Source organism: Zea mays, chromosome 5, assembly GCF_902167145.1.
Source record: "Zea mays cultivar B73 chromosome 5, Zm-B73-REFERENCE-NAM-5.0, whole genome shotgun sequence".
Classification (NCBI taxonomy): domain Eukaryota; kingdom Viridiplantae; phylum Streptophyta; class Magnoliopsida; order Poales; family Poaceae; genus Zea; species Zea mays.
Genome location: NC_050100.1, coordinates 225,037,866 through 225,057,194, shown reverse-complemented (window position 1 = coordinate 225,057,194; position 19,329 = coordinate 225,037,866). Strand labels below are relative to the sequence as shown.

Here is a 19,329-nt window from a genome sequence, read left to right as displayed (position 1 = left end):
AATTCATTCCAAGACACATTTAAAGCCTCCATCTCTCCAAGTTTCACAATTGAGAAAAGAGATCATTAGTGATTAGTGACTTGAGAGAGAAAGTGATCCGTGTGTTAATTGTCGCTCTTGTCGCTTGGCCTTTTCAATCGTGCTTTCTTTCAATCTTTCATTGCGATCAAACTCACTTGTAATTGAGGCAAGAGACACCAATCTTGTGGTGGTCCTTGTGGGAACTTTGTGTTCCAAGTGATTGAGAAGAGAAAGCTCACTCGGTCCGAGGGACCGTTTGAGAGAGGGAAAGGGTTGAAAGAGACCCGGCCTTTGTGGCCTCCTCAACGGGGAGTAGGTTTGCGAGAACCGAACCTCGGTAAAACAAATCCGCGTGTCACACTTCTTATTTGCTTGCGATTTGTTTTCCACCCTCTCTCGCGGACTCGATCATATTTCTAACGCTAACCCGGCTTGTAGTTGTGATTAACTTTGTAAATTTCAGTTTCGTCCTATTCACCCCCTCTAGGCGACTTTCAGAAACTACTATAATACAGGTGCAGGCTGCACAACTGAAAACCCCTACTTCACATCACCTCAGCAGTTACAGCTAGAAAAATAATAAAGGAACGAAATTGCAGCCAAACACATGCGATGGGGATTTAGTTTCTGCATATATAATTGTGTATTTTTGATAATACCAGTGAACAAAACTGCTCTCTACCGGAAGTTACAGGCTCCCAACTCTGAATGGTAGAGAGAAAAGAGGCCTCAAAAAGCGTAAACCCCCAATGTTCACTCTCTAGTGTTACATAAGGTACAAAACTGAACAGCATTGGTACAAAAACTGCACACCATTGACCACAGAAAGTCTCTAAGAAATCAATGCTTCCAAGTATTCGTCGACATATGCAAGGCATGGCCAATGATCGGTCCTTATCCTGACCAATGTTGAGGCACTGCCTACCTCCATCAGAAACAGGAGGTGATACCTGGGTGGTAGGAATATCATAACACGCATGATACCCATCTCTCTCTTGCTTCCATGGCCATACCTCTCAGCACCACCCCCAATCTCATCGTCTTCTATGATCTGAAGCTGGAGATTTCTGTCCGGTGAGTACGGAACAAGTGCGTCAGCACCTACACTGGCATCTGCAACATTTTCTTCCCACATGACGTTCTTAATGATTCCGTTTCCTCTCAGGATGGTTACAAGTGAAACTCCAGAAACACTGACAACAAAGGAAGCCAGATATCTTTCAACAGATCCAATCAAAACCTTTGGAGTTACCTCCAAAAGTTTAACAGACCGAGTTCCGTTAATGGCAGCTGACCCTTTCCCTCCACTCAAAGGGAAAGTTTCTCGACCAGTGTTAGTAGAGCTATCACAGGCCTGCCACAAAGCTTGAAACAGATCCTGGTAGTACATAGCCACACCCTCTCTTGGAGTATCAGGTGGTACGCTGGCCTTTAAAAACATGTCCTCAAAGCCAACTGTAATGGGTTTAAGCGGCCCTGATAATACATGGCAGTTCTCTGTGTTTGCTTCAACTGAAACATCAATAAGACCAGGTGAAGGCTCTCGAGGTTCCAGTTCTATCATCACTGAAGCACAGTAACCGGATTCTTCCCTGTTCTGATTATCTACGGGAACGATGTCCATACCAGAACCTGGAGGTTCCCCTAGAATGAAAGGAATATGACATGATGGAATTTTCCCAAACTGTGCACTTGATGAAAATGTAATTGTCACTGCATAAAGGGCAGGCAACTCATCAGCCCCATCAGAATCTGAAACTGGCAAATCTAACCCCCACGCATTGTTAAATGGCTCTGTGTCGAATCTAAAAGTGCACTGTATCTGTATCTTGAAACCAGATGAGTGTAGATAGTCTGGAATGCACGCGAAATACCTTCTGAGAATTTGCAATGTTTCAGCGCCTTTAGCATCCATCACACGTAGGGTTTCTTGTCTATAACCAATTCTCTCAATTGTAGGTCCAGTTGGATTTTCTTGCTCTGAGGGAACAGAGCTGACGTCCTGTATACTTAGAATGGAACCAGATGGTCTGCTCTGGACACTGAAATTAGGCAATGTGAGGGCCCATGATTGCTTCACAACTAAAGGCCCAACCCTTTCAAGATGAATGTAAGACGCCAGATCAGGCATGCTCTTAAGATCTAGAGCAGGACACGGTGATGGGATGTCAAACAAAGAATCAGGATGAGAAGGTGTGACACCTGACGGTTGTTCTCCAACTCCCATGATATGCCTCAGTTTCTTCCCAGGAACACAAGATAACATCCGCAAGCAAATCCTGGATGAATCATTTAAAGTGATGAGAAGAAAATCGAATAATAGATAACACAAATCAGGTGATAACTTGACCTCTACCTGGCATGGTCCCGAACCTCCAGATCGGGGAAGGACTCGATAGTGAGCACAAGAAGGTGTGAAAGGGGAAGAAAGATATGAGAGCTGTGATGATGCTTCAACATGACACGACAAATGCCCACAACTTTGCTTCCCTGAGACCATGACTTCAGCTCTGTGTCCGGTCCATGCTTCTTGGTGAGAGAAACCATCTGCTCGGTGAGCAATTCTATTAGGCGGAGCTGAGGTACCGTCTCATTCTGTGCAATCTTCACGAAAATAGGGTAATATGAAGCAAGCTGATAGCCTGGCTGAAGCCTTGGAAGCAGACTCTCATCAAGTGTCCGGAGCAATCGCTCCCCAGCCCACCGATGTGAGTTGCATGCTAGTAGACGGTTCGTGAAATCAGCAATCACTGGGACTAAACCCTGATGCTCTGATGCCATATCAACCAAGATAGCCTGCATACATAGTGAACAGAAAGACTTGCTAAATTTGTTTGAAAACATAATTGAACTGGTTGTCTTGCATGTCAGATGGGCGTGTCTATTGTTAACTATCTCAATAAATTTCTACCTGTAAATGGTGGAACATAGTAGAATTCAGGAGCTCACCAGCCCCGGAGCAACGTGTGCCGTCAGTTCTGTGAGGAGAAGCACCAACCAAGACACTGTGCAACGCTCGGAACGCCACACCTGTCTCAGTACTCCATGCTGGGAGCCACCTGAAGGCGGAGACGGAAACCAAACCATCGTCAAGTAGCCCAGTCAATCGCTTGCTCGCTCTGCCTGCTGCTGCAACCTTCTCCCCATCAACACCAGCAGCAACATAAGCTAGACAATCCAGCTTCTTGGCCTTGAGCGCAAGGGGATCGAACAAGGCAGGGTAAAACCATCGGGCGAGACCAGGCACCAGATTTCTGAACCTGCCAGAGCCGAGTAGCCAATGCAAAGCCAGCAATCGCACTGCGAGTGGACGGTGCACCTCACAGGCAGCCAAAGCCAGGCGGTGCGCCATTGTGCGCTCGTCCTCAGCTCCAAAGGCATCCGGGAACTGGAGGAAGAGCGTGAGCAGCGAGTGTAGCAGCATGGCGTTGGACGAATGCACCATCCCCCCGAACTGCACTTTAATGTGCGCTGCAATCGCCGGCGCCCACTGGAGCACAGCCGACGCGACCTCGGCAAGGATGGACATCATCTCCATGGCCGCTGCGGGCGTGAGCACCTGCGGCCGGTCCATAAGCAGAGCGAGCACCTTCCTTATGTCCCTGATGTTCACCTCCGAGGGTGGCGCCATGGACGCGCCAGGGGCGGCGGGAGGCAAGAGCAGGTGAGCGGGTACAGCGAAGGGGGTGGGCGGGCCTGCTACCGACAGGATGGAGGCGCTAGAGGCGAGCCTCCCGAGGCGCACGGCGTGGCGCGCGGCGGAGGCGAGCAGGAGGAGGTAGGACTGCGCGGCCGGCGAGCGCTCCGCGGCGGCGAGCGCGTAGAGGTGGCCGAGGACCTCGGCAAGAAGACCCGGTAGCGCAGCTTCGATGGCGCGCAGGGCGTCGCAGGCGAGCGCGCGCGCGGCGCGGTCGGGCGCGTGGTTGGGGCGGTTGGCGGTGACGAGGAGCGCGTCAACGAGGGCGGCGAGGTGCGGGGCCTCGTGGTCCCTGGAGACGGGCGCGGCGAGGGCGGAGGCGAAGGCGGAGACGACGGTGACGAGAAGGTGGTCGCGGAGCGGATGGTCCGGTGGGAAGGAGAGGAAGGAGGCAAGGAGGGCGGGGAGGCTGGTCGAGGAGGGCGGGAGCAGGTGGTCGTCTACTAAGGAGAGGAGGTGAGGCTTGAGATGGGAGGGGAGGTCGCGGCGGAGCAGCGAGGAGACGGCGAGGTCCAGGAGCGGGAGGTGGAGCCATCGGTCGCGGCGAGAGGGGTTCGAAGAGGAAGCGAAATCGTCGAGGAGCTGCTCCCACTCGTGCGCCGAGAGCGAGGCGGTGGGCGGCTGCCGGTCCATCGCCGGCGACGGACACGTGAGATTGTGATGCGGCGGAATATGGGGAATGGAATGGCCGGACGGGAGGAGTTGCCCGGGTTGTTGTTAATTGGGCCTCTCTTTTTCATGGGCTAACCTCTACGGAACTAGTACTAGATCAGGCCCGGAAAGGGTGGAGATGCCCAAATAACCAAGGGAAATTTGGATCCATACCATTAAAAGATCACCACTTTGGATTCATACCATTACTATCTCACTTACATGTGGGTCCAGCTGAGTCAATGACATGTGGGGTCCATGGTATATATCTAAAGTTTGGATCTTTTAATGGTATAGATCCAATTGTTCCAATAACCAATATAGGCCATGTGTCGGGCTCTCTCTCTCTCTCTCTTTTAAAAAAAAAGAGAGATTCTTTTACATAGTCTGTTTTCGGTTTTGTTTACGATGGTTTTCTTTTAAATGTGTCTTTTTGTCCAATCAAAAAATGTGTCTTTTTTGTTTGTAATAGTACTAGATCTAAACGTATTAAAGTTTTATCAGCGAAAGAGTGTCTTCTCATCAGTTTAAACTTTTGAAGTTTGGTCAACTATGTTAAAATAACAAGAGAACACAAAAACTTTGGGATTGTAATAGGAAAAGGACAGAGCAAATAAATTATGACAACAACAGGAAAGGTACGAGCAGAAAACTATAAAGGCAGAAGAATGGTGGCGTGAGTAACATCATGCGATATGGCTCCATGTTTAATCTCAAGTAGCCCCATTTCTTGAAACACAAAACAGAAACTAACAATTTGTTGAATTGAAAAATGTGATCAAGCTCTGGCTGTCCAAACGGTGTCTTGCAAACGATTAAATATTTGTCTAGAAAATATTAAAGCCATTGCAAGCAGCAATGGTACAATGCGTGTGGTGCTGTGACTTACCACCAGCAACCATACGCCCCAAACAACATGTTGACCACCAGTCTGTAAAAGGGATATTCGACAGTCAAATAACAAGGGCTAAGAAAATATTTTGCTCAGTCTGTTGAAAGTGCCCTTAAACAAAAATAAGTATCTCTGTAGACAACAATGCATAATGAAATCAAATCGAAGCTTTCATTCTTAAAGGCTTAGCAGCACATTCAGAAGTATCCTACTCAAATAGATAGAAGCAAAGCATAATAAGCACATTCAGGGAACCAATTTGGTCTTGATATTTTTGAACCAGTAGTTGGGATGCAGAGAACCAATTTGGTCCACCGGAACCACTAACAGGGGAAGATGCTCCAGCCAACTTTCTAGACAAATAAAGATCAGCCATGTCGTCGTCATCATCTAATAATTACGGAAGCACATCTCTCACCTGGCAAATAGAGAACAGTTCCCAGCCAACTTTCTAGACAAATAAAGATCAGCCATGTCGTCGTTATCATCTAATAATTGTTCAAGCTCATATCTCACCTGGCAAATAGAGAACAGTTTGTGATTCCTATCACAAGAAAAACGGAAGAACTGATCCACAAATTCTACATGTCTCTCTATGTTTCATGCATGATTCAGTCAACCTCACCAATCCTGTCTCGCCCTCTCGGCGTCTTTTGCTTCCCCGGGCCACATATCTGTCCATCATGGCCGACACCGCCGTCGCCACAACCACGGTCTGCTCCATGTGCAGTGACGTCGGCTTCACCAAGAAGCTCTTCCGACGAGGGTGGGACGCAAGTCCGATCGCGCTTGCAGAAGGGCGTCTAGTTACACGAGGGCGACAGGGGAGGCCGTGGCAAGGAGGAGGCACACGAGGCCACGACGAGGAGGAGGAGCGGGGCGGCTAGCCACCGCAACGGGGATCCATGGTGCACGCAACAGGGCGTAGCAGACGGGTGGATTTGGGACTGAAGGCGAGCCCATGGCGTTGGCGGCTAGGGGTTTAGGGTTTGGGTGTTCGTCGTGGCACAGCCGCACAGGTGGTTTACGTGGAATGCTTGGAGCCTTGGACTGCGGACGTAAGCGGGGCAGTGCGGGTCGATTTAGAACAAACAGAAGGGCTATTTTGAAAAAAAAATGACGTATAATTACCTAAACCTGATGCTTTAGGCCTCGTTTGGGAGGGCTTCACCTCCTCTGTAAACGACTCTGGCTCCGACTCTTCCAAAAGAGCAGCTCTTCCGTAGGAGCTTATGATTTTTATAAATCGTTTGGCAAAAACTGCTGCTTCCTGCTGTAAACTGATGCTAACTGCTGATGCATTCATCAAACAAAAAAGGACAACATTAGCTAACTGATGCACTACTTTCATCATTCATCATTAAAAAAATCTAAAACCAAATAGAACACTGTTTGCTGCTACTGAAACTGAACAGAACGATCAAAACTGATGCACTGCATTCACCATTAAAACAACTAAACTGCATTCACCATTAAAACAACTAAACTGAAACTGAACAGAATAGTCAACTGATGCACTACATTCGATGGTGATAGAGATTAGAGACAGACGCAGGAGAGATGGCTGTTGACTGCGCTCGTACGTGGAGCCGTGCGGAGCCAAAATTTTAGGCTCCGGCTCCCAGCCGTATTTGGGAAGGAGCCGGAGCTAGAGCCGCCCAAGAGCCCTCCCAAACGGCCACTTAATATAGTAGATAAATATATTTGTTTAGATTTAAAAAATTGTTTGAACCACCCCACAGTCAGTCAGTCACTCACGCTCCGTTGGCGGGAAGCAGGGTTTCATTTCCCGCGCTTTTGCCCGTTCTCCCGCCAGGTTGCTCCGCCTATAGGACTCCGCTCCTTTGAGCTCCCCTCCCCTCGCATCGCATCGCATCGATCCTCCCATCTGCGCACCCGCAAGCCTATTCGCCGCACCTCCTCAGGTGACCGGGAAGATGATGCCGTTGAGCCAAACCGACTTCTCGCCGTCGCAGTTCACCTCCTCCCAGAATGCCGCCGCCGACTCCACCACGCCTTCCAAGGTCCTCTGAGACTCCCTTCTTTTGTTTTCTTCGACCTCAAACCGTTGGCCCCCTTACCCACGGACTGAGTGTTCGGTGGATCTGCAGATGCGCGGCGCGTCCAGCACCATGCCGCTCACCGTGAAGCAGGTCGTCGACGCGCAGCAGTCTGGCACGGGCGAGAAGGGCGCTCCGTTCATCGTCAATGGCGTCGAGATGGCTAACGTACCGATAATCCTCTTGTTCGTCCTTTGGTCCGTTGATATGCAGATGTTCTCGGCGTTAATTCATCTGCCGCGGTTCCCTTTTCAGATTCGACTTGTGGGGATGGTCAATGCCAAGGTGGAGCGGACGACCGATGTGACCTTCACGCTCGACGATGGCACCGGCCGCCTCGATTTCATCAGATGGTGAGCCTACTGCAACAATGCTTGTTTGGTTCTCTCATAGTCAATCCTATCACCGTTTATTTACTCTAAACATCAAAGCGTGACATCCACATCGGGTTATAACCAGAAAACCACACTGGTGCCTGTGAAGTTCTTTTCAGTTCTCCCCAAATGTACTCATGGTGCGCTTCAGTGAAGTTCTTTTTTCCCTTTTTAAAAAGAAATGGCTGGCTTGCCAGGAATATACTGATAAGGAGATCTTTGTCTTGTTTTATACATAACAAAATATAGTCATAATCCTACATTCAACCAAGTTATCTATGGCATATCATGTTGGTTGTCTGTGATAAGTAATAGGTTCCCTTGCACACAGTTATGTTATTTATGTTTCTTGTGTTTCACAGGGTGAATGATGCTTCAGATTCTTTTGAAACTGCTGCTATTCAGTAAGTATAAACTATAATGTATACATTGTCCCTAAAGCATTCCAGTAGTACCTTTTCTGTAGGAAAGTCACCATGCTTTTGTGCGGATGTACATTGGTTATCAAGGAATGGTATGTACATTGCGGTCATTGGAAGCCTCAAGGGACTGCAAGAGAGGAAGCGTGCTACTGCTTTCTCAATCAGGTACCCTAGCAGTAACTTTTGTTTAAGCTGAACGATTCTTGCAATACAAATAATATATTGATTTTCTTTCAGGCCTATAACCGATTTCAATGAGGTTACGCTGCATTTCATTCAGTGTGTTCGGATGCATATAGAGAACACTGAATTAAAGGTGACACCCTTTTCTGTACTAAGGTCATTGAAATACGACCATTCTATCTTTGTTTTACAAGGCTTCTTTCTGGTTTATCTCATAGGCTGGCAGTCCTGCACGAATCAATTCTTCTATGGGAGTGTCATTCTCAAATGGATTCAGTGAATCAAGCACACCGACATCTTTGAAATCCAGTCCCGTAAGCTATAGTCGCAGCTGTTGTATTGTTTATTTAATCAAAACCTTTTCACATATCACCATGTCTTGCTAATTCTTATAGGCACCGGTGACCAGCGGGTCATCCGATACTGATCTGCACACGCAGGTCCTGAATTTTTTTAATGAACCAGCGAACCTGTAAGTTACATATTCACAACCTGCAACTTATTATGTTTTGACCAGCCTTTCCAATAAAAGTGTTTCCTGAATAAAGTTTAAGCTAAACATAACCATCACTTTTTTTCTTATTCAAATATGATGCCACATTTACCTACCCTTTTTCAGTTAACAAATAAAAAGTTGCATTTGCTGTGATGCCCTGGTTAGCAAGTTCTCTCATCTTGGTTTGCCATTCTATTGTTGACAGCGAGAGTGAGCATGGGGTGCACGTTGATGAAGTACTCAAGCGGTTCAAACTTTTGCCGAAGAAGCAGATCACGTATAGCTCCTCACTTCACTTTGACTAGCACACACAGCAAAAAAAAAAAAAAGAGTTCTCAGTGGCTCCTTTTGTATGCAGGGATGCTATTGATTACAATATGGACTCGGGGCGTCTTTACTCAACAATTGATGAATTCCACTACAAGGCAACTTAACCGATTTGAAGGTCAGCCTGCTGGAAATGGCAGAGGACTAAGTATCACTTGTACTAAACCAAAGTCTGGAAATGTCATGTTGTGTCATGAAATGCATGGTTGGTTTATGGAAACATTTATATCTTGTATCAACTAGTTGATTTGTATCTCTTGTGTCAACTTAATGACTGAGCCAACAAAAGGAAGATGTAGAGGCAGACAGACATTTGTAGATTGGCTGATAGCTGATTCGGGTAGCTGGTCCAATTGCAATCTGGGGCCCAATAATTCAGATGCAAAAGCAGAAAGATATTTCACTGTCGTTTCTTTTGATGCAAAAGAAATTAAATTATAAGGAAATGAAGACTGTTCCATTATTTCCCATTAGTTTATGCAGTCATGATGTATTTCATAGTTTTAAATTTAATAAAAGCGTGTACATTTATCCATTTAAAATAGAGAGTATAAAGTGATTAGATCTAGAAGAGAGAGACTGATATAATGTCAATGTGGCTGTAGGCTGATCGCAATGGCAGGACCGAGATGTCAAATTTACAAGGACCCTGAGAGAGGGAGGTGTATTAACGTGAACCAAAAGCATCAAACTTTTTGATCTAGAAAACAAATACTATATCTAGGTTTGAAACAACATAAATCTACTTGTATTTTTTTCAAAGAAGATAGGAGGAGTAGGAGGTGCTATGCACTGCTCCTCGTCGTTGTTGGACTGTAGCTTGTTGGCCCATAAAGATAGATAGCGTGCAGCAGTGAAATGGCAGAAGCTACCACTCCTCCCTTTCTTTCCCTTCATTCCCACATTCTGCTGCCTGGTCCGACCCTTCATTTTGTGTATTCTTCGTCTCCTCTCGCATGCCAATTCATCCAGACACTGACTGTAACTGAACCCAAAAATCTGCCGCACTTGCTGCCTAATAAACCATCATCATGCATGGAAGGGAAAGGAAAGAAAATGAGTGTAGGCAGAGTTGGTGGTGTGGTGAGCGAATGAGAGGGAGACGAAATGACACAACAATGCAATGCTTCTTGCTCCATCAGTCAGTTTAAAATGCACCAAGGGCAAGACAACCCTTAGTAGAGATTCTCCTGGGATCACGAGAGACGTAGGTGGTATGGCTCCAGTTCCATGAGTGTCCCTACTCATGACGACCATCACAAGGTGATCTAGATAAGGTTTTGTTCTACCGCATTAAATGCGATGGACGATGTTCTATTAATGGAAGTGCATCATTATCGAAAAACAACAACATGTGTACATGTGGACACTATGCAGTACATGCTACCGTTCGTGTAGCCACACCTAAACGTGCCAGTGCACTCACAAGCATTATAAAGTACAAACATCTACACAAATTACTAGGTATGTCATACATAATAGCGTGAACTACAATATCTGCCTCTATGTCAGGACATATTTGCCACTGCAATAAGACAGTCTCAACAGTGTGGTTAGGATTAGTTGAACCTCTGTTGGACAGGACCCACTATTCAGCAGGCATGTAACGTGCCCTCTATTGAGCTATAAAAGGGGAGAGATAGAACAACGTATAAAGAACCGCCTTTCCGAAGAAGGAACCCATATTTTGCTTGGAGACCAAAGCACAAACCACTAGAAGTAAGCATCTAGGAAGACGAAGGCGAAGGCCACTTAGGCTGGAACTCTCGGCAGAAAAAAGAGATCTAGTCACTCATATGGCTCAATCGATATTTGAGAATGTAATGTTTTCATCTTTGCATTCATCGATCTGTCATACATAAAGATGGCATATACTATTGCGTTTTGTGGCCTGAATCTCTATAAATCACATATATACACTAGTAGCCGCTCACTTTATCTTTCACTCATCAATATATATTTTATCCAGTATACACCCCACACATCACATCCATTCACTGTCTTTGTGGCTACATGTTGTTGTTGTTATGCTCATCATGGGGATAAGAAAGACATTCTCCGCGCCCCTTTTGACCTCTCTCTTTGTAAAAAGTTGAGCATCAACCAGTGCCTTATCGCCCTCTTTTAAAAGTTTATCATCAACTAGTGCTTAGTAACTACTACCTAAAATCATGCGTCCAATACACTATAGCAGGTCACTTAATGATATTTAGGGCTAGTTTAGGAACCCAAATTTCCTAAGGAAAATTAGTTCATTTTTTTATGGGAAAATAAAAATTCTTTGGAAAATTGTGGTTCTCAAACTAGCCTTTACTTATGTTTTTTCCGTGTAATATTTAGCATCGAAAAACATGCACATAGTTTACTCCTACGTACGTACGATGAGCACCCGATCGTGTCGTTGCAGTGTGAGGGAATAATCTCAGCAAGCATATATACACCAATCGTTTATATGTTTCCCAACAGATTTTGGGCCTCACCGAGCCCAATTACGGAAGGCAGAGCACCCGCCTGCTCGCCGCAGGGCATCATGGTTCGGCTCGAGTACACGGCGACCTGTTCGCAGCGCGCCACTACCGGCGCCGCCCTCATCATCGCCGCCGCCAGGCTCTCCTACGCCAACATCGAGCCCCAGCGTGCCAAGGCCTTCATCCATCGCAAGCTCGGAGGGTCCGCCTCCCCACAGCATCAGGAGCAGGATCCAGCCCGGAGCACCTAGGGTCCTTGTCCTGATTTGTTGCTTCCGTCCACCATCTCTCATCCACACATTTCTTCGTTATAAACTGGAGTAGTCCTTCAGTATAGTACCAGTGCCATGCTTTAGATACTCCTCTACTAGGCCGACGGGCTTGTGTTTCGATTTTTGTTTGGTTAGTTTATTTATTTACCAAGTCATTGTGCTTGCATCATATGCTAATGTAACTGCTACTCCATTAGTTCTTACCTGTAGAAACTTGAATAAACTTGGTGCCTTCCTAATTTCTAGATAGATATACAGATACAGTTCGTTCTGGTTTTGTAAATTATATAGTTTCTATTTCTCCCGCTACCGCTACCATGTTTCAGAAATTTTGGTCCCATTAGTTTTGTCAGTATTATTTGTTGTAGTGGTATTATCCTTGTTGTTAGCCTAACTAATAGCTGTTGCAGGTCGGCCGAGATGATGGGAATCAAGTCATTGACAAATTAGGGGCAGGGCAATCTGCCTGGAAACATCCCGCAACGTCACCAACGCATAGCCACAGAGAGAGAAGAGAAGACAAGTGCCGCGCCCAAGCCCATTCGGTAAGCTACCTTCTTCTTTTTTAAATTTCTTTTATATTTTAAATTCTCAATTTCAAATCTCAAATCATTTTCCAAACTGAGTTGGAATTTGAACTTGTAGTTTAAATGCACAAAGAGTAACTCCAGCATACCATCCAAATCTTATTTTATTCATCGATTAATGTGTAGCCATATTAGAAGTGCATTAATACTTATTTGTTTTAAGAGAAGACACTATAATTTGATTCTTTTTAACCCCCCCCCCCCTAAACCCAAATTTAAGATTTTGCGGTGTTACAAATATGAACATTTCAAAAAAAGGCATATTAGTGTGCCAATCAACCTACACATATAAATTGTGCAGAGATTTAGATTTGAAAGGGCATACCCCAGCAATGCCCTTATGTTTGCATCCTCCTTTGAAAGGTGCGGCTAGGGGATTGAAATGATGAGGCTTAAAGAATTACGTACTCCTAAATGAATCAGAAACATGAAGTTTAAAGTATCCAAAAATAATAATAATCTTAAAGATTAATTAAAATCAAATAAGTTACACTGTTTTTTCTGTGAATTTTAAAGATTCTCACTTAAAACTTTTTATTAAACGAGGCAATTGGTGTAGCACAAAATAAGGCTGGGGGCTTGTGGTCACGGGATCAGACTATCCGCAGCCGTTCCCCCTATATTTTTCCCCCTAAATCTTACTATGCAGCCACGTCAGCAAGATTCCCTCCCCTAAATTTACTCGTTCCGCAACCGTTCCCCCTAAATATTCCCCTACATATCCCTCTACTCATTAAATATACATTTCCCTACAACTAACATAACCAACTTGTTTTTTCATATTTATTTCTTTTTTCAACACGTTATCATTACTACATGAAACTAGGTTAACAAATTTTTTTAAATTATTACTCTTAATTAAGACAAACTTAGTACATAATAAAATATTACAATAATTAATTGTAATCCATCTTACAAAATAGAGAGGTACAATAAATGAACCTTAGCGGTATTCCGAATTGTTCCATTCATTTGTGCACGAACTTCTCTGAACCACACTTACTTTCGAAGACAAACCTTTCAGTCGTACGCTGCAAGCCACGACTATCTTACGATGCAAGACACCATTGCCTTTCATACGAAGCCACGGATGGCTTTGAACGGAAGCCATCTTCCCACCCCCCCAACCTTTCCTCTCCCCTATATATATTCAATGAACCTCTACCATATTCTTCACCCATAGTACTCAGTGAATCAAGTTATCGAAAGTTCGTTATGTCTCCTAGCCATACGGAAGATGAGTTTGCTTCGAGTGATTCGAGTGATAGTGAGGATGAAACTCTTTTGCTTGTCAACCTACTAACCCTAAACATTGCGGCGCAGCACCTTCACCGCCGACGGTCCGGTCTACCCCGCCGTGTCATTCACAGAGATCATTTCGCTGGAGAAAACCTCATCCAACATCACTACTTCGCCGCTAACCCAGTGTATCCACCGCATGTGTTTCGTAGAAGGTGCGCACTTCATACATTAGTCTTATGTTATCATTTGTTCTAGTTTTGACAATTATGCAATACCATTTATATAGGTTCCGCATGAGTAGGCCTTTGTTTCTCCGCATTCTGCAAGGTCTTCAACAACACGATATTTACTTTACACAAAGAGTTGACGCAACTGGTATGCCCGGACTAGGACCATTACAAAAAGTTTGTGCAGCCATGCGGATACTTGCTTATGGCTTACCTTCAGATGCGGTAGACGAGTATATTCAAATTGGGGAATCAACGGCTAGGGAATGCCTTCATCATTTTTGTCGCGCAATCATTGATTGTTTTAGTGCTTGGTATTTACGCACTCCAACTCAAGATGACATTAATCGCATCATGCATAATAGTGAGTCGCGGGGTTTTCCTGGCATGTTGGGATCCATCGATTGCATGCACTGGGAGTGGAGGAACTGTCCAACGGCATGGCGAGGTCAATTTTGTGGTCGAAATGGTAGGGCATCCATGATACTTGAAGCTGTTGCAACGTATGATCTATGGATTTGGCATGCATTTTTTGGCATGCCTGGGACAAACAATGACGTGAACGTGCTCCACCGTTCCCCCGTCTTTGACCCAATCACTACTGGTCGAATGCCCCCTGTCAATTACACAGTTAATGGTAATGCGTACAACTTCGGTTATTACCTCGCTGATGGTATTTACCCAAACTGGCCTACTTTTGTGAAAGCAATCCGACACCCATACGAGGAAAAGAAAGTCTACTTCACTCAGATGCAGGAAAGTTGCCGAAAGGATATTGAGCGTGCATTTGGAGTACTTCAAGCCCGGTGGGCGGTGCTCCGTGGACCAGCTTATGGTTGGGATCGTAATCGTTTGACAGAGATAATGACGGCTTGCATCATCATGCATAACATGATCGTTGAAGACGAAGGCCCATTTGCTGCAAACATTGATTTCGGAGACAACTCTTCAAGGATTGATTCATCTCAAATAATAGCGGAAGGCCGTGCCGAATGGGTTATTAACCACTTCGATCTACGTCGCCAAGATAGATCGTGCTCCCTTCAAAATGATCTTGTCGAGCACTTATGGAGTCGCCGTGGAAGTATGTAATACTAGAGTGTCGTAGCAGCTGAGTTCGTACTTACTATCACTACTTGTTATGTGTTTTCGTCTAAGTTTGTATTCGAATAAATAAGCTACGTTTCGCAAATTTGCCAAACAACCTAGTACATTTTAGTTCACATACTAAGTTTTATTGTACCACACACAACGGAACATAAGAAATCATGTTTTCTTGAACAATTTATAACATACCATTCGATTGTCAATAATCTTGTTCAAACATTTATGACATCCAAGCTCATTATTGTCTAATACAACACCAAACAACTTAAGATACAGTGGTTCGACCAAACAAATACGGTTCCGCATATTACAAATTCGTAAACGAAGTAACCTAAAATTGTTTCAACAAGTCTGAATAGCACAGGCGCACAGCGTACACAACCTTTCATCATTGCTCAAAAGTAAATATGAACTGCTGCAATTTTTTTTCTGTTCCTTCATGACAACCCAAACTTCAGGATCTACATCTTCTTCGTTTGTCGACAACAGCATCTGCAAACGTTGTTCTGCCGATTTGAGTTCTTCTAGTTTGAGTTCCCTTTGTCTTATGCTTAACTTTTGGGCTTCCAAGTCCAATCTCTTCTTTTGTATCTCCCTATCTTCTTCACTGGTCTTTTCTTTTTTTTCCCCCTTTTCTATGGACCTCTGTATTTGTTTCTCAGTAATTTCTTGTAATCGGCTTAAGTACTCCGGGGACGAAGATGAACCTGCTTTCTTTCTCTCAGCTTTACTGTAATCACGGCCACGGGGCCTTTTTCCTGAGAGTCCAGCGGATCCACTGTCAGTCTCCGGTGTTTCCACTGATGGACACCCCGACGAAGGTATTGATCTTGCATGTAATCCTCTAAAAGAGTGTCCTTGACATATGCTCTCCCATTTGGGTTCCCCCTTCAGTTGATGCCAGCAGTGCATATAATGAAATGGTTTGCCCTCCTCATGAGCGAACAATGTGGCTGCCTTCGATGTCTGCAAAGTTCGAATTCATTGTACAATTAGTTGCAGCAGAGACATATGTAGTTCATATAATCATCGTTTCATTAGTCGTACCTTATCGTCATCACTTAGACCACTTTGTTTCTCTCGTAGAACTCTCGCGTAGTATCCAGAGAATTTACTGACATCAGCCCTTATCTTGTCCCATCGGCTGCTGAGTGCTCTGTTTAGTCGACAAGGAAATTCCCCCCTTTGTTCATTGTACCTTTTTTCAATTCTGGCCCAGAGACCCTCCCTCCTTTGCCCAGTATTCACAATGGGGTCACTACTTATTTGCAACCAAGTAGTACAAAGGAGTCTGTCTTCTGGGGCTGTAAAGTTTTGTTCCTTAGATTTCTTTTGTTTTTGAACTGGAGGTGCATTTTTCTCAGGACTATTGATGTCCTGAACACTGTGTTCAACATCTGACTCCAAGTTTACAGGCATTTGTGGTATAGTATTCGAACCCTGCAACGGTGTACTTGATAGTGAAGGTGGATATGAATCTGTGTATGGACTCATTCCCACCGACCCAAGACGGTTCCTCACAAAATTCATGTAGTGATTCCAATATAGTGCAGATTGGGAAGCAGGGATCATGGTTGATTGGGAACTAGTGTTCCCTGCCTGAATTGGAGCCCACATTGTAGTTGGACCTTGACCAGGACTAGGAAAATTAATGTTTCCCATCATGTTGCAATCGACTGGATTCTACTGCATGTAGCCTGTTGGCCATAAGGGTGGTGGTGGTGGAAATTGCTGGGCATTTGAGGGATTCGACATCGCCTGCGACGATGTCGCATTGCTGGCAGGGTCCATGCTAGGATATGTGGAGATGGCACACATTTAGTCTTATGAAACACATTGAAGCCAATCGACAAATCGAGGTACGTTAAACTTAAGACAAACCATATAAAGACACTGAAATAATAGAACCATAATTTCATCAACTTATTAAGGACTAGCATCAGAACATTTAAGAGTCATCACAGTTCGCAGACGACAACGTTCTGGACATCATACTAACTTAAGCTGACGAGGTAGCATGGAGAATTAGACATACATGACACGACTAGTTCGACAACATGACAACTACGACAACCCGAGTAGTGGGATGTTCAAAAGCAAATCCTGCTTGTACAGCTGGAGTACAGGCAACTAATAAATATTCCAATAGCTATTACGAGTTGACCTATCTAAGTCGCTGAAGTACCACTCGTCACTCACATCCGGGCAGTAGAACTCCTCTTCGTCGACAGATGGTTCAGTAACTGTAGGAGGGGTCGAAGGAGATGTCGGTTGAACACTTATGTCATCCCCCTCGTACTTAGCAATTTCAGGAAAAGCTTGGACTTTTGCCTCTAAGGCATCTTGGTGAAGCAAATCAAGTTTTTCTTTCATGGCAAAGAGGGTTCTAGCTAATATCTCTTCGTCATGCATGTGGTCTAATGCATGATCTACTAATCCACGAAGGGATTTTGTGGCATCCTCGGCACAGTCGACAAGTACTTTAACCAAAGACTTCATGGTGTCTTCTTTCGAGGATGCCATTCGTAACTGTGCTGCAAAGAATAATAAATGAACAAACACTACGATTTCCTTATGAACCAAACAGGCGGAACGAATTCATAACAGGCCAACATATTTATCAATGATGTTGCATGCAACAAGTAAAGATTTCAATTGTACTAGTCATATTCATGCATGGAACATAACATAATTATATTAGTATAAGACTGGAATTGTTATGACAGGTAAGGCCAACATATGGGAATTAGAAATAGCAAAAATTTGACTAGTTGGATATATTGTTGTTTCATGTGGTCATGGACTAGAAATAGAAGCAATGCACTCATTGTCCAGCACTAACAGATGTTTGATGTCAGTCTTGTATAAAACAGTTAAGGACATAAATAACAAACAATGCACTCCATGTAAGAAACAAACAATGCTTTAATGCGAGGGTTGAACAAAACATTGTAGGATACAAAAAACAAGGTATGTACTCCATGCAACCACAAACATAATGAACATAATAAATAACTGTCTGCTCATACCATATCTTGCAAAAGAAAACTTAATGTTAATGGGAAGATATTCTGAAATAATTGAGGGTTATACACAATACTACAACACAAATAAAGAAGTTGTTGTATGAATATAGAAACCTACTATATGAAGGTGGACAATTGTTTAGTATCGTCCACTCGTATACAAGGGTGACAAACAAATTGGGGGGTAGTACAGCAACACAATTAGGGTTCCCATAGACCTAACACTATGAATGAACTTGAGGCATACTAAGTTCAGAAGTAATGCCCCCTCTGATTATGTCAATGAGAGTTTTAGAACGCATAATAAACAATGAACATTACACTGAGTTGGTTGAATTAACACATTGTTGGGCACCCAACTATTATCACTCTACTACATTTTATAAAATGACCTGTTGTTGTGGACAGTGGTCATCCTAAATTAATTGGAGACGACTAGAGTTGAAGGCAGTATGCAAGCAACTTCGTAGTTTAGGGATTACAAATTTATGGCAGGTGAAAAACCTGTCGCCCGAATTGTAAGCACAACCAAAATTAGTTGGACCAAGTTTGAAATACATTAACCGGGTGAGTACCTTACAATTGTGAAACCCTAATAGGCAGACCAGATCCGCGGAAATTAGTGAACTGGGGATTCATCGGTTGTTTGCGGATGAAATATCTTACGGTTCAAAGGATAACTGGATTGCCGTAGTAAAAAGATGTTCAAAGATGTGCGGAAGAGTAACATAATCATTACGGGTCGAAGGGCGTACCTCAAGATCCGAAGATTTGGGCGGTAATAAGACGATTCGAACTGCTGGATTGGGGATCCGATGATGGAGTCGATGGTCGGACGGGGAAAGCAACCAAGCGGTGGCGACGAACCTGGAGGGAGCCGGATTTGCGCCCTCTTCGTCTTCGGTCTTGAACGGAGCACCTTGCTGACCACCTCGGCTTCGTCGTCCACAGCTCCGACGCGGACCGGCACGCTAGCGCGCCCGAATCGCCGTCGCCTCGTCCCGAATCGCCGAAACGCAGTCGCCTGGAACAGGAGAGAAGACGACCGCGAAGCTTCCGGTCCGTGCCGCGGGCGGATTCTTCCGCGCGAAGAAGTGGAGGGGGAGTGCACAGTGACGCCCTGCATCTGGCGTGAGAGAGAAGAGGGCGGCGGCGAGGGGAGGCGGATAGCGGCGACCGCTGCGGAGGTAAGGGGTGAACAGTACCCCTACAGCGTGCACAGTGATAGGGGAGGGGGTACGAAGGGGGGAGCGTTGCAGTCAGTCTCACTTCACTCT

General features: G+C 44.8%; 4 protein-coding genes across 10 annotated transcripts; 2 read left to right on the top strand and 2 right to left on the bottom strand.

Moving 5' to 3' along the window:
- Positions 1 to 629: 629 nt before the first annotated feature.
- On the bottom strand, positions 630 to 6,311 carry LOC103627911 (uncharacterized). Of its 2 annotated transcripts, XM_035959345.1 has the most exons (4): positions 5,887 to 6,308; positions 2,933 to 5,777; positions 2,378 to 2,817; positions 630 to 2,300 (listed from the first exon to the last, which is right to left on the bottom strand). In XM_035959345.1, the coding sequence occupies exons 2-4, from the start codon at positions 4,349 to 4,351 to the stop codon at positions 854 to 856; spliced, it is 3,306 nt and encodes a 1,101-aa protein (XP_035815238.1). In that variant the 5' UTR covers positions 4,352 to 5,777; positions 5,887 to 6,308; the 3' UTR covers positions 630 to 853. The 2 variants fall into 2 exon arrangements, with proteins under 2 accessions (XP_035815238.1, XP_008646447.1); XM_008648225.4 differs by having other exon boundaries at positions 2,933 to 6,311.
- Positions 6,312 to 7,025: 714 nt separating this feature from the next.
- LOC100272286 (uncharacterized) lies at positions 7,026 to 10,019 on the top strand. Of its 6 annotated transcripts, XM_035967772.1 has the most exons (11): positions 7,026 to 7,285; positions 7,373 to 7,489; positions 7,577 to 7,674; positions 8,058 to 8,099; positions 8,205 to 8,282; positions 8,355 to 8,433; positions 8,519 to 8,614; positions 8,696 to 8,772; positions 9,002 to 9,073; positions 9,155 to 9,241; positions 9,729 to 9,997. In XM_035967772.1, exons 1-10 carry the CDS (start codon positions 7,199 to 7,201, stop codon positions 9,228 to 9,230), a joined length of 822 nt encoding a protein of 273 aa, XP_035823665.1. In that variant the 5' UTR covers positions 7,026 to 7,198; the 3' UTR covers positions 9,231 to 9,241; positions 9,729 to 9,997. The 6 variants fall into 6 exon arrangements, with proteins under 6 accessions (XP_035823665.1, XP_020408725.1, XP_008681338.1 ...); XM_020553136.3 differs by lacking the exon at positions 9,729 to 9,997 and having other exon boundaries at positions 8,148 to 8,282; positions 9,155 to 9,596; NM_001352558.1 differs by lacking the exon at positions 9,729 to 9,997 and having other exon boundaries at positions 7,088 to 7,285; positions 9,155 to 9,392.
- A 1,554-nt stretch (positions 10,020 to 11,573) lies between these two features.
- Positions 11,574 to 15,225, top strand: LOC103627908 (protein ALP1-like). The gene is made up of 4 exons (XM_008648222.4): positions 11,574 to 11,843; positions 12,274 to 12,408; positions 13,774 to 13,904; positions 13,979 to 15,225. Exon 4 carries the CDS (start codon positions 13,986 to 13,988, stop codon positions 15,009 to 15,011), a length of 1,026 nt encoding a protein of 341 aa, XP_008646444.1. The 5' UTR covers positions 11,574 to 11,843; positions 12,274 to 12,408; positions 13,774 to 13,904; positions 13,979 to 13,985; the 3' UTR covers positions 15,012 to 15,225.
- LOC103627909 (glutathione S-transferase T3-like) lies at positions 14,313 to 19,237 on the bottom strand. Its single transcript, XM_023300215.2, has 3 exons — positions 18,808 to 19,237; positions 16,074 to 17,560; positions 14,313 to 15,992 (listed from the first exon to the last, which is right to left on the bottom strand). Exons 2-3 carry the CDS (start codon positions 16,689 to 16,691, stop codon positions 15,369 to 15,371), a joined length of 1,242 nt encoding a protein of 413 aa, XP_023155983.1. The 5' UTR covers positions 16,692 to 17,560; positions 18,808 to 19,237; the 3' UTR covers positions 14,313 to 15,368.
- Between the last annotated feature and the right edge of the window lie 92 nt (positions 19,238 to 19,329).